Here is a 12,116-nt window from a genome sequence, read left to right as displayed (position 1 = left end):
TAAATCGAAGTAGTGTCGAGCTGAGTTAGAGTAGTGTTGTGTAGCTCATTAATGAAATGAGTCCCTTATATTTATATTCTTTCTCACCATTTTACTGTCAAGATCGTACTTAGTATTAGAACGAGAATTAAGAGACGGAAAGGTAGGGCACCTCGACTCGGGCGGTGCCAAGTCTACTAGGTTTCTGGCTACCATTTTGTGTACGTATCATTAAGAGAGGTCACGAATGGACGGTTGGCCTCAGCTTCAAATCCTACCTATGGTTTTATAAAATATTAAAATTTTTTATTTAATGAAATATTAAATTAATTTTACCCACTTTCTTTTTCTTTCATAATAACAAAGAAAATAATAATTAAAATAAACGTTCTAGGAGATATATTTTACATATCTTTTTAAAACTTCGTAACTTTAGATCAAAACAATATATCAAATATTCAACGAAAAGATCTTTTACGAGACGAAAGGATCTTTTAATAGACATGGTCGGTTAGAGATATTAATTTTTTATTTAGATAAAAAAACGACCGTATAAAAGAAACATTATAATATTAAAAATAGGACAATAATTGAAATGGATTGTGTAATGCTTGTCACATGGGGTTACTCCTCCACCTTATTGCTTTATTCACCAATATTTGATACCCAAAATCAAAGTACATATTTATGAGTTTATTTAATGTAACAAAAAAAAAATATTATTTAATTTTATTATTTTTTTTATAAAAAGTGCTTGACCTCTCGAATAATAAATATAGATAAAAAATATTCAACTTGATTTGGACAACGATCACATGTTCATAAGACAGAAGAGAATGAAAAGCTTTCTCTGTCTCCATCCCGCTCCCTATAATAATTTTCATTTACACTAAATTTTTTATTCAATTATATATAATTTTTTAGAAATTGTCATCGTGATAAATTTAATAATATTTCTTAAATAAAAATATGATATAATTAAGAATATAATTTCCCACGAGTAAAAATTTAAAATACATAAAAAATATATATATAATTCACCAATTATGTTTTTTTTTTGTTTTGGTGAATTTATATTATATTACAGTTGATTTTTTTGACCAATTATTAAACGGGCATAAAATTTTTAATATATTTTTTAGAATATTATATCGTTGTTAATAAATTAATAAACAGATTTAAACTTGTAATGTAAATTATTTAAAATATTACTTTATACTGATTTACTTGGAGTGGGTAAATTTGCCACGAATTTGCAACAGCTTCCTCGTGGGCTCGTCCAGAGACCATTAAGGCCCATGAATGTTGGGCCTGCAGATGCTTCCAGTTGAGTCCGTTTAGAAGTTATGGGCCGAAACAGTTGGGCCCAGTATAAAGATTGTAAAATTTAGAGATTCATTGGATCTTATGGTAAATTTTTCAACCAAAATTAATTCTTACCATTACAACCCAACTATAAAATTTTTAACCCTAAATTGGGTTAATTTGAGTGGTTGGAGTTATTTATTCCATTTTTATTTTTAACAAAAATAAAATATTATTTCGTTTATTTATTTATATTTAAACATTTGGTTAAAATTTGTAACTCAATTTCATTATATATTTTTTTAAAAAAATTACTTTCAAAATAATTAAAACTAATTACGGGAAGGGTAAATTTTTTAATAATATACTTAAACTATATAATATATATATATATATATTATTAGTTAATATTTTATTTTAAAAATACTCCTGAAATTTAAATATTTTTAAGATCATCCAAAAAAAAAAAAATTAAAAAAATATTCTTATTATTATTATTATTTTTTAAAAATACTCGTGAATTTATAAAAATTATATTAATACCTTAATATTTATGATATTTTTCTTTAATTTTAAGGGTACTAAAAATATTAATGTTATTTTTTAAAGTTTATATGTACTTTTGGAACGAGAACGGTAAACTTTTAAAAAAATTAAAAATACTTTTAATTATATATATATATATATTTAAAATAAAGTATTAATAAAAATATTTTTGAAAGAAATAAACGTGAATATTTTTATTTTTGATATAAGTTTCTATTTGTACGTAAAATTGCTTTAAATTCTCTCTTAATTGTAATTTTAAAGAAATAAATTACATATCTCTCTCTTCTTTCTTTGTTTCATCTTTCTTAAAATATTAGGAGGGTTGACACTCGAGGGCCAGATCCGGGGGAACACTGCGAGCCTCCTTCATTGTCAGTTTTTTTGTTTCTTTTCTTCTTTTCTGATTCACAAATCATCGTCTTACGCTCTCTCAATCTTTCCATTTCCCAATTCGTTTGATCCTTTCTTTTCATTTTTACGCCTTCTTTTCTTGTGCTGGAGTGCTGATTGTTGATGCAGTTCTGGGATTTTGTTGATTTCTTGCATTCTGATCGGATCTGAGGTATAATTGCGTTGAATTCTTGCGAATGACGTTGTTTTTTGTTGCAAGTTTGTGTAGATCTGGCTCCCATTTGTGTGGTTAGGTTTAGGAACGAGTACTGTTTCGTGGCTCGGAAATGGGGCGTTAATTCTATTCGAATTGTGGGTTCTATTTGAATTTCGTGTAATGTAATAGTGAGCCGTGTTGTTTGATGGGTAATTTGTTTTCTTTAGTGGTGAATTTGTTTGGTAAGTGGAATTGTATGATCACGGGGTGGAGTTTGGCATTTGGGTGTGGGGGTAATTCATTTTGGGTTTTGATGCAGAATCCTTTGGGTGAAGAAGATGTTGACGAAGTTTGAAACGAAGAGTAATAGAATCAAAGGGTTGAGTTTCCACAGTAAGAGGCCATGGATCCTTGCAAGTCTTCACAGCGGAGTGATCCAGTTATGGGATTACCGGATGGGCACGCTTATTGATAGATTTGATGAGCATGAGGGGCCTGTTCGCGGTGTTCACTTTCACAAGTCTCAGCCTCTTTTTGTGTCCGGAGGTTTCGTCTTTACTCTTCTTTGCTTTGGAATACTAATTGCTGAGTGCTATTTCTTGACGTATTATTGGTATTTATACTTATGGTTTCTGGAATTATCCCAAACAGATGTAGAGGTTCGCCTTATCTGTTTTGAGTGAAATCCTTTCTTTTGTATAGTTACTTTTGGTTGGTTCCTTCCTTGTCTGCCCTTTAGCATGCCCTTGTATATCCTATCATGTTTCTCAATGAAAGTTTTGCTTCTTATGAAAAAGAGTGATGCACATATTAGAATTCTGATGTAGATATTTGTTGTAAGTTTTTGGGACTGTTCCAAGTTAATTGAAATCAGACCTCAAATTTATTTCTCTATAACTAGATTCTGGAAGATTTGCCCCATTCTCTGCTATTCTTTGCAAGTATTCTTTGTACTCGATTGGTTATACGATGAAATATTGAATGCTTTACTTATTTGCATTTGCTTCGTGTGTAGACAGTGATGCAAAGCTTCATATATTATGAATGAGAATGATGGTTCATAAATGATCGCAGAAGGTTGTTATTTTCTGTATGAATTGAAAAATAGTAATCTTAGTATGGCATGCCTACTTTATTCAAAAGGAGGAACTTAATAGTTTGCACCTGTCAATTACATTGTTGAACCATTGGGTTACTTATTTAAATCGCGCAATTGCAATCACTTTTTATAAATAATATTTGTTATGTAAAAATATTGATGGTTTTTCTTTTTCCAGGGGATGATTATAAGATTAAAGTGTGGAACTATAAGACTCATAGATGCTTATTTACTCTTCTTGGACACCTTGATTATATACGTACTGTGCAATTTCACCATGAGTATCCATGGATTGTAAGTGCTAGTGATGATCAGACTATTCGTATATGGAACTGGCAGTCTCGTACTTGTATCTCTGTGTTGACGGGCCACAATCACTATGTAATGTGTGCTTCATTCCACCCTAAGGAAGATCTTGTTGTGTCCGCTTCCCTAGATCAGACTGTTCGTGTTTGGGACATTGGTGCTTTGAGGAAGAAGACTGTATCTCCGGCAGATGATGTCTTGCGGTTGAGTCAAATGAATGCTGATCTATTTGGTGGAGTTGATGCTGTTGTTAAATATGTGTTGGAAGGTCATGATCGAGGGGTTAATTGGGCAGCATTCCATCCTACCCTGCCGTTGATTGTGTCTGGAGCTGATGATCGACAAGTGAAATTGTGGCGAATGAATGGTACTTAACTGAAAACATATGCTTTCTCCACAGAGTTTAATCTTTAGCGTTTATTGATTACATTTGAGAGTCTGTATAGGTATCCTGCCTGATAGTGATTTATTATTAACAATACTAGTTTGTAGACTGTAGAAGAGTAATCACATCATCCATGTGTGTATGTTGAACAAGATATAGGTTACATCCTGCCTGGAATTTATTTGTTAAGTCATAGGGAGTAGCTTGGGCAAAGCTTCGAAATTTATTTTGCGAGTACGTTATTGAATCTTTAAAAATTGTACCCATTTTTAGCATAGAATTTACAGGACTCATTCTATCATATATTCCTCTTGGTTTATCTCCTCCGACATGAACAAAAGAAAAGTAGAAGAAAGGAAATGGAGAAAATTTGCTAGTGAGCCTTATTAATGCAACATCTGGCATAGAACAGTATAAATAATGACTTCTATTGCTGACTAGATCATCTTTTATTTCAGACACAAAAGCGTGGGAAGTGGACACACTAAGGGGGCACATGAATAATGTTTCATGTGTGATGTTCCATCCCAAACAAGATATAATTGTTTCCAATTCAGAGGACAAAAGCATTCGTATTTGGGATGCTACAAAACGAACTGGACTTCAGACATTTCGTCGAGAGCACGATAGATTCTGGATTCTCGCTGCTCATCCTGAGATGAATCTATTGGCAGCTGGGCATGACAGTGGCATGATTGTCTTTAAGCTGGAGAGAGAAAGACCGGCCTTTGCTATTAGTGGTGATTCTTTATTTTATGTGAAGGACCGCTTTTTACGCTGCTATGAGTTCTCCTCTAAAAAAGATTCACAGGTCATCCCGATTCGAAGGCCTGGTTCGACTAGCTTGAATCAGAGCCCAAGGACCCTTTCATTTAGCCCTACAGAAAACACAGTTCTTATTTGCTCAGATCTGGATGGGGGATGTTATGAATTTTACACCATACCTAAGGATAGCTTTGGTAGAAGCGATAGCTTCCAAGATGCAAAGAGAGGACTTGGAGGATCAGCAGTGTTCGTGGCTCGGAATAGGTTTTCTGTGCTAGATAAAAGTCACAACCAAGTCTTGTTAAAAAATCTTAAGAATGAGGTTGTTAAGAAGGTCCCCATTCCCATTACTGCAGATGCAATATTTTATGCTGGAACTGGTAATTTATTGTGTAGAGCAGAGGATAGAGTTGTTATATATGATCTTCAACAGAGAATTATTCTTGGTGATCTCCAAACCCCTTTTGTTAAGTACGTTGTTTGGTCAAATGACATGGAGAGTGTTGCATTGCTTAGCAAACATGCAATTATTATTGCCAACAAGAAGCTTGTTCACCAGTGCACACTTCATGAGACAATTCGTGTAAAGAGTGGAGCATGGGATGATAATGGCATTTTTATTTACACTACCCTAAACCACATTAAGTATTGCCTCCCCAATGGAGATAGTGGAATAATCAAAACCCTCGATGTTCCAATATATATTACAAAGGTTTCTGGCAGTACTCTTTTTTGCTTGGATAGGGATGGAACAGTTCGATCGTTTAGTATTGATGCAACAGAATACATATTCAAACTCTCTCTCTTGAAGAAGAGATTTGACCATGTCATGAGCATGATAAGGAACTCACAGCTCTGTGGGCAAGCAATGATTGCATATTTGCAACAAAAGGGGTTTCCTGAAGTTGCTCTTCACTTTGTGAAGGACGAGAGAACCAGGTTCAATTTGGCTCTTGAGAGTGGAAACATTCAGATTGCAGTTGCATCTGCTACAGCAATTGATGAGAAAGATCATTGGTATAGGCTGGGTGTGGAGGCTCTTCGCCAAGGCAATGCAGGCATTGTGGAATATACCTACCAGAAGACAAAAAATTTTGATAGGTTATCGTTCCTTTATCTCATAACTGGTAACACGGCAAAACTGTCCAAGATGTTAAAGATTGCTGAAGTTAAGAATGATGTCATGGGTCAATTTCACAATGCTCTTTATCTTGGTGATGTTCGTGAGCGCATAAAGATCTTGGAGAATGTTGGCCACTTACCTCTTGCATATATCACAGCATCAACCCATGGTTTACATGATGTAGCTGAAAGGCTAGCTGCTGAATTGGGCGATGACATTCCATCTTTACCAGAAGGCAAGACTGCATCCCTCCTCTTACCTCCTACTCCAGTCATGTGCAGTGGTGATTGGCCACTTCTGAGAGTCACGAAAGGAATATTTGAAGGTGGGCTGGATAATGTCGGTGGAGGCCGTGCTGACGAAGATGATTATGAGGTTGCAGATGGTGATTGGGGTGAGGAGCTGGAAGTGGTTGATGTCGATGGCTTACAGAATGGGGATGTCTCAGCAATTTTGGAGGATGGGGAACGTGCAGAAGAAGATGAGGAAGAAGGGGGATGGGACCTAGAAGATTTGGAGCTCCCACCTGAAGCTGACACTCCAAAAGTATCTGTCAGTTCTCGCAATTCAGTTTTTGTGGCCCCAACTCCTGGCCTGCCTGCCAACCAGATTTGGATACAGAGGTCGTCTCTCGCTGCAGAACATGCTGCAGCTGGTAATTTTGATACTGCAATGCGGTTGCTTAACAGGCAACTAGGAATTAAAAACTTTGCTCCTTTGAAACCCATATTTCTGGATCTTCATGCTGGGAGTCAAACCTTTCTTCGTGCCTCATCATCTGCTCCCATAATATCATTAGCAGTTGAACGAGGATTCAGTGAATCTAGTAATGCGAATACAAAAGGATCCCCTGCACTTATTTACAGTTTCACTCAGTTGGAGGAGAAGCTTAAAGCTGGTTACAAGGCCACAACATCAGGGAAGTTTGCTGAGGCTCTTCGTCTTTTTCTTACTATTCTTCATACCATCCCTCTGATTGTTGTCGAATCTAGGAGGGAAGTCGATGAGGTGAAGGAGTTGATCATTATCGTTAAAGAGTATGTTTTGGGTTTGCAAATGGAACTGAAGAGAAGGGAACTCAAGGACAATCCAGTACGTCAGATGGAGCTTGCAGCCTATTTTACGCACTGCAACCTTCAATTGCCACATTTGAGGCTTGCTCTATTAAATGCCATGACTGTCTGTTACAAGGCTAAGAATCTTGCCAGTGCTGCGAACTTCGCTCGCAGACTTCTTGAGACTAACCCCTCAATTGAGAATCAAGCGAAGACAGCCAGGCAAGTGCTACAGGCTGCAGAGAGGAATATGACAGATGCCTCCCAACTGAATTATGACTTTAGAAACCCTTTTGTGACCTGTGGAGCGACTTATGTGCCAATCTATCGAGGACAGAAGGATGTCGCTTGCCCATACTGCAGTTCCAGGTTTGTGCCAGGTCAGGAAGGTCAAATTTGTACTGTTTGTGATCTTGCTGTTATTGGAGCTGATGCGTCTGGTTTACTTTGTTCTCCCACCCAAAATCGATGATCGGACCCGGGAATTATATCTTTTTCCAATGACCTCACTTATCTTTCTGACAACAAGAGATTTGTTGTTGAGTATTCACGTCTACTTGTGGAAGGTAAAAGAAAGTGATGGATTAAAACAGCTAGCTAAGCTACCTTGAAAAAAAAATTCGGTTGTCTGCTACTTAAGAGGGCTTTATATGAATTGATTGTTACAGGGATGACACGACATCTTACATGTTAATGCTTGCAGGACCCTTACTCCAATTTTCATTGTGTAATGCGGCGAGAGCTTCTTGCTTGGTTAAAGATGAACATTTTTGTGAGCTTCCATTTGCTTATTTGTTCTCTTGCATCCATCTTCTTCTCTTCTAGAACTCTTATGACTTTTAGCCATGCATTTGAACATGAGTTGGGAGCTTTGATTATAGTCCTTGATTTTGTTGTATAATGCGGCTAGAGCTTCTTGCTTGGTAAAAGATGAACATTTTTTTGAGCTTCAATTTGCTTAGTTGTTCTCTTGCATCCTTTTCTCGTCTAGAACTCTTATGACTTTTAGCCATGCATTTGAGCATGAGTTGTGTTTCAAGAGCTTTGGTTGAAGAGAAGTGTGCCTCTTACAATCTTACTGGAACCAGATCTGTTTGATAGGTTGTTGAATTGTGTCCATTGTTGTTCTTATGAGGACCATGGGTCTAGTCCTGTGGTTCATATTGTTCATGCTAAAGCATGTTTGTCAGTCATGGATTTTAGGTGTGCTATTGAAATATATGCGAGAGACATGAGGTTTATTAGAAGTAACCAAATAGCCACCCGTTTGGAAGTTCATAGGCTAAGTTTTTATTTTAACCTAAAAAATGCTCTAAATACTTGCCACATAGGGTGTTTGTGTTCTAAATAATATAGAGGTAGACGTTGTCACGTTGTAACTTTGGCGGGTTACAAATTATATTTTAAGATTCTTATTTTGGAGTGAAAATAGATAGTCAGAACTTCAAACCTCCATTTGTTGTACTAAAAAATATTGAATATTTGATTGGTGTGTAGTAAGAGTGTTATATTGAACAACCTTAAGCATGTTCTTCTACGAAAGGATCATTGTCACACTTTTGTTGCATAATATTCTTAACATTCTCCATTACCATAAGCAAGACCAGCGAGTCACACTTTTGTTGCATAATATTCTTAACATTCTCCATTACCATAAGCAAGACCAACTTCGCTTTTGTACAATCGCGTCCCCAAAATAGCTTGGATTGAATTAAGGCCATTGTTGCTTTTACTTGTGGCACCTTTCTTATCCACTTCTCCACTTCTCCACCTCCATTTTCTCTAAACCCTCTTTCTCCTCCCTCAAAACAATTTTTGTAACTTTATAGCTTTGCAACTTCTATTCAAAGTGCTTCTTTGTGTAATGTTGTCAAGAATCTCTAAGTACAAAGCCTTCTCGAGTTCACGAGCGACAATCTCCACTCCGCTTGTCTAAGTCTTCCTAAGTTACCCGATTTCTTTGTGGAAAAGATGGGTTGAGTGAGGCCATTGAGGTTACTGAAGCATGGATTTGGGGCGATTGTTAATCTTTCAGTGATATCTTGCTGAAAAGAGAAAGTATTGCTCGTGGTTTGCTGAAGCAAGAGAGACTTTTATTTGAGTTGAAAATTAGAACCTATAAACACTTTGATGAGAAACTTCTACTTTTATTTGGAAGAAAGAAAAAGAGCAAGATCGTTGTAAGGATATAAGAACAGAGGAGAACGAAACATTAATAATCTCATTGTTACATTAACAATTTCATTGTTAGTTTTTGGGTATAATAATACACTTTCAATCCTGAGTTCGAGAATATGACAATTTACCTTTTGTCAAACATCAAAGTTGAAAAAGAAATCCATAGTTTAAATACTTAACTAGTAAGAAATGAAATTGAAATTTTAAAAGAACCTTTTCTGAATAACTTTAAACATGATAAATCAAAAAACCTAAACCTAAAGTCAAATATTCTTCCAACAAAACGATTATGACATACCCCACAAGCAAGATTTCTTGGCAACGACAAGTTTAGCTATAATCTTTAGATATTTTACACTTGTACTAAATTGTCGTGGACCATAACAGAGATGACCGAGAGTCGATTCGGTACCATTGAAACCTTAACAGAAAATAGTTCCAAATGGATTTCTTTAATAAGCATTGTCATTATCATGTTGACGTTTAGAATCTGAAAAGATAAAAGGATGACACATCAAGAAAGCATCTTTCGGCTATCATTGTTGACATTTACATTGGGACAAGTTTTCATTGGCATCTCTATCAAGTTGAGCAGGTGAGCCAACCAACCCCAATTCATTGACAGATTCTTGTTTTTTTTTGCTTACAAGCAATCCCTTCTCCATAATAGCTTCAAGAACTAAATATAACTATGCATTAGATAAACCAGAGAATTTAAATTCTACTTTTAGAGAGACATCCCTCCCACCAATGCTTGAAATGGCAGTGATAATGTTGCAGTAATATATACACGAATTGTAGCTGTGAGAGTAATCTCCATGAACTAGTTTGCGGCGGTATGAACTGCGGCCACTGTCGATACCATGGAATCGACCCCACAGACGTTGCGACCTCTGCAGATTTTGTAGAATCCATTCTCCCCCCATTTCGCTCCCCACGAGTTCTTAATGATCCAGTAAGGCTTCTCTTTCATTCGGATGGGAGCATAGCCAGCAGACCCATAACCAACCAACAAAACTCCGTGATCCAAACGCTTTGAGCAAATGTATGGGCAAGAAACGCCTCCTACATATGTCTGCATGTATACGGCGTTGATAGCAACTGCATTTAAGAGAATTTGAGCAGTCAGGAACCCTGATTGATTAGAGAAAGTAATAGGACTCAAGAAAAGCTTGGTTGAATGAAATTACCTGCAAGAGGGCCATTCTTCAAGAGATTGGCAGCAATTTGTTCTTCATCAAGGGATACAACACTGAAGTTGGCCACTGATGCAGCAATTTTGCTCTTGTCAAATTTGCAGGTTCCACGATCTGTACCAGTGTATGGGTAGTCTTTCTCTTGCATAAGTCCACCGGCTTTCAGTGTATACTCGAATGCACTGTTCATTAGCCCTCCATTGCAGCCAGAATCACAGGAGTCTTTTTCTTCTGGATCACACTGGAAAAAGTATAGAAATGCTTTAAAACTTAATTATTTGTCAAGTACTTTCAGCCAATACTTGATGAACGCAAAGATTTATGACTTGTCTCATAGCATTAGAACAGGAGTAATAAACAAATTTGTAGCATCTTATCGTGGGCAACCATGATTAACAAACGTGTAATTAGGTCATCATCTACACGTGAAGCTGTAAATTTCACCAAAGAACAGAATATCGAAGACAAGTGAAAATTAAAATCAAACCTCGTGATCACAGTCTACGAGCTGTTGTTCGCTCAGACTAACAAGTTTTCCAGTAGCAAGGAAGTTAGCGCCTTCAAGAGCACCGGTTGTACTGAAACTCCAGCACGATCCACACGAACCCTAAGAAAATAAAAACAAAAACAATCACAAAAATCAAAACCTCAGTTGAGTACCGACTAAAAAATAGCTAACGTAAACGAAATAGCCGAAGATAGAAAAATATGGTAAAAGAAAAACACAAACCTGATTCTTGACTTCCGTGACAGCGCCGTGATCTCTCCAATCGAAATCGGTTGGGAGATCATCTGTAGGAAGAATAGGGGCCTTGTTAGCATCCGCAGGGAGACGAAGACGATCTCTAAGCCCTAGAAACGATCTCCTGAACTCCGATGGAGTCAAATCAGAAAACTGAGTGACGCCATGAGTAGCAGAGGGATCAAGAGCCTGGTGGCGTCGAGCTCGCCTCAGGTTAGCTTTAAAGATCCTGAACCGGTGATCATGCTCCTCGTTGGAGGCGTACGACTTCCCAAACCTTCGCTTAAAGATCGAAAAGTGGTGCTCGGCTCCGAGTAGCAGATCGTCGCCATTACTTCCTCCGTTGACTCCTCCGTCGTCGACAACCTGACGGATTATAAAATCTCCCTCCGATTCTCCGGAGAGGACCTCGCTGCCAATCGCCGTGGCGGCTATAAGAGAGAGAACGACGAGGAAAGAGAAACCCTTCACCATTTTCACCGCTGAGAATTGAAGGAGAAAAAATGGAGAAGAAGACCTGTGATTATGGGTAACAGAGCAGGCCATTTTATGCTGATGCATCGTGAGGAGAGTTATACTACTGTGTAGCTAGTTCCTTTGTAACCCAGTGTTAATCTTTTAATCGTGACCGCTCCTTATTAGTAGAGGTGGGTCCCACGAAAATATAAACGGTTGCAGATTTGGGGCTCGTTTCTGACGTTGTAGAAGATAACTGCCAGCCTTATCTGTGTTTTGCTTGAAGAAAGGGAAACGATAAGCCAATGAAACGCCGACACGTGTAAGATTTTGATTCGGTATTCTGAAAGCTTGTATTTACCTTTTTTTTTAATTGGGTAACTTGATTCTGGTCGGCATGGTCCGGCCCATCGAGGGCTTGGTCTCTCTCG

The 12,116-nt window shown here is 37.1% G+C and overlaps 2 protein-coding genes across 4 annotated transcripts; one reads left to right on the top strand and one right to left on the bottom strand.

Moving 5' to 3' along the window:
- Nucleotides 1–2,073: 2,073 nt before the first annotated feature.
- Nucleotides 2,074–8,066, top strand: LOC111776757 (coatomer subunit alpha-1). 3 transcript variants are annotated; one of them, XM_023656101.2, is made up of 4 exons: nucleotides 2,074–2,204; nucleotides 2,700–2,926; nucleotides 3,658–4,152; nucleotides 4,629–8,066. In XM_023656101.2, the coding sequence occupies exons 2-4, from the start codon at nucleotides 2,719–2,721 to the stop codon at nucleotides 7,583–7,585; spliced, it is 3,660 nt and encodes a 1,219-aa protein (XP_023511869.2). In that variant the 5' UTR covers nucleotides 2,074–2,204; nucleotides 2,700–2,718; the 3' UTR covers nucleotides 7,586–8,066. The 3 variants fall into 3 exon arrangements, with proteins under 3 accessions (XP_023511869.2, XP_023511868.2, XP_023511870.2); XM_023656100.2 differs by having other exon boundaries at nucleotides 2,116–2,395; XM_023656102.2 differs by lacking the exon at nucleotides 2,074–2,204 and adding an exon at nucleotides 3,396–3,457 and having other exon boundaries at nucleotides 2,786–2,926.
- Nucleotides 8,067–9,805: 1,739 nt separating this feature from the next.
- On the bottom strand, nucleotides 9,806–11,759 carry LOC111776760 (cysteine protease RD19A). Its single transcript, XM_023656106.2, has 4 exons — nucleotides 11,218–11,759; nucleotides 10,975–11,094; nucleotides 10,482–10,728; nucleotides 9,806–10,392 (listed from the first exon to the last, which is right to left on the bottom strand). The coding sequence occupies exons 1-4, from the start codon at nucleotides 11,701–11,703 to the stop codon at nucleotides 10,115–10,117; spliced, it is 1,131 nt and encodes a 376-aa protein (XP_023511874.2). The 5' UTR covers nucleotides 11,704–11,759; the 3' UTR covers nucleotides 9,806–10,114.
- Nucleotides 11,760–12,116: the final 357 nt, after the last annotated feature.

The sequence above is a fragment of the Cucurbita pepo genome, chromosome 16 (genome assembly GCF_057944985.1).
Source record: "Cucurbita pepo subsp. pepo isolate OVF chromosome 16, ASM5794498v1, whole genome shotgun sequence".
NCBI lineage: Eukaryota > Viridiplantae > Streptophyta > Magnoliopsida > Cucurbitales > Cucurbitaceae > Cucurbita > Cucurbita pepo.
This window is presented reverse-complemented; position numbering and strand designations above follow the sequence as displayed.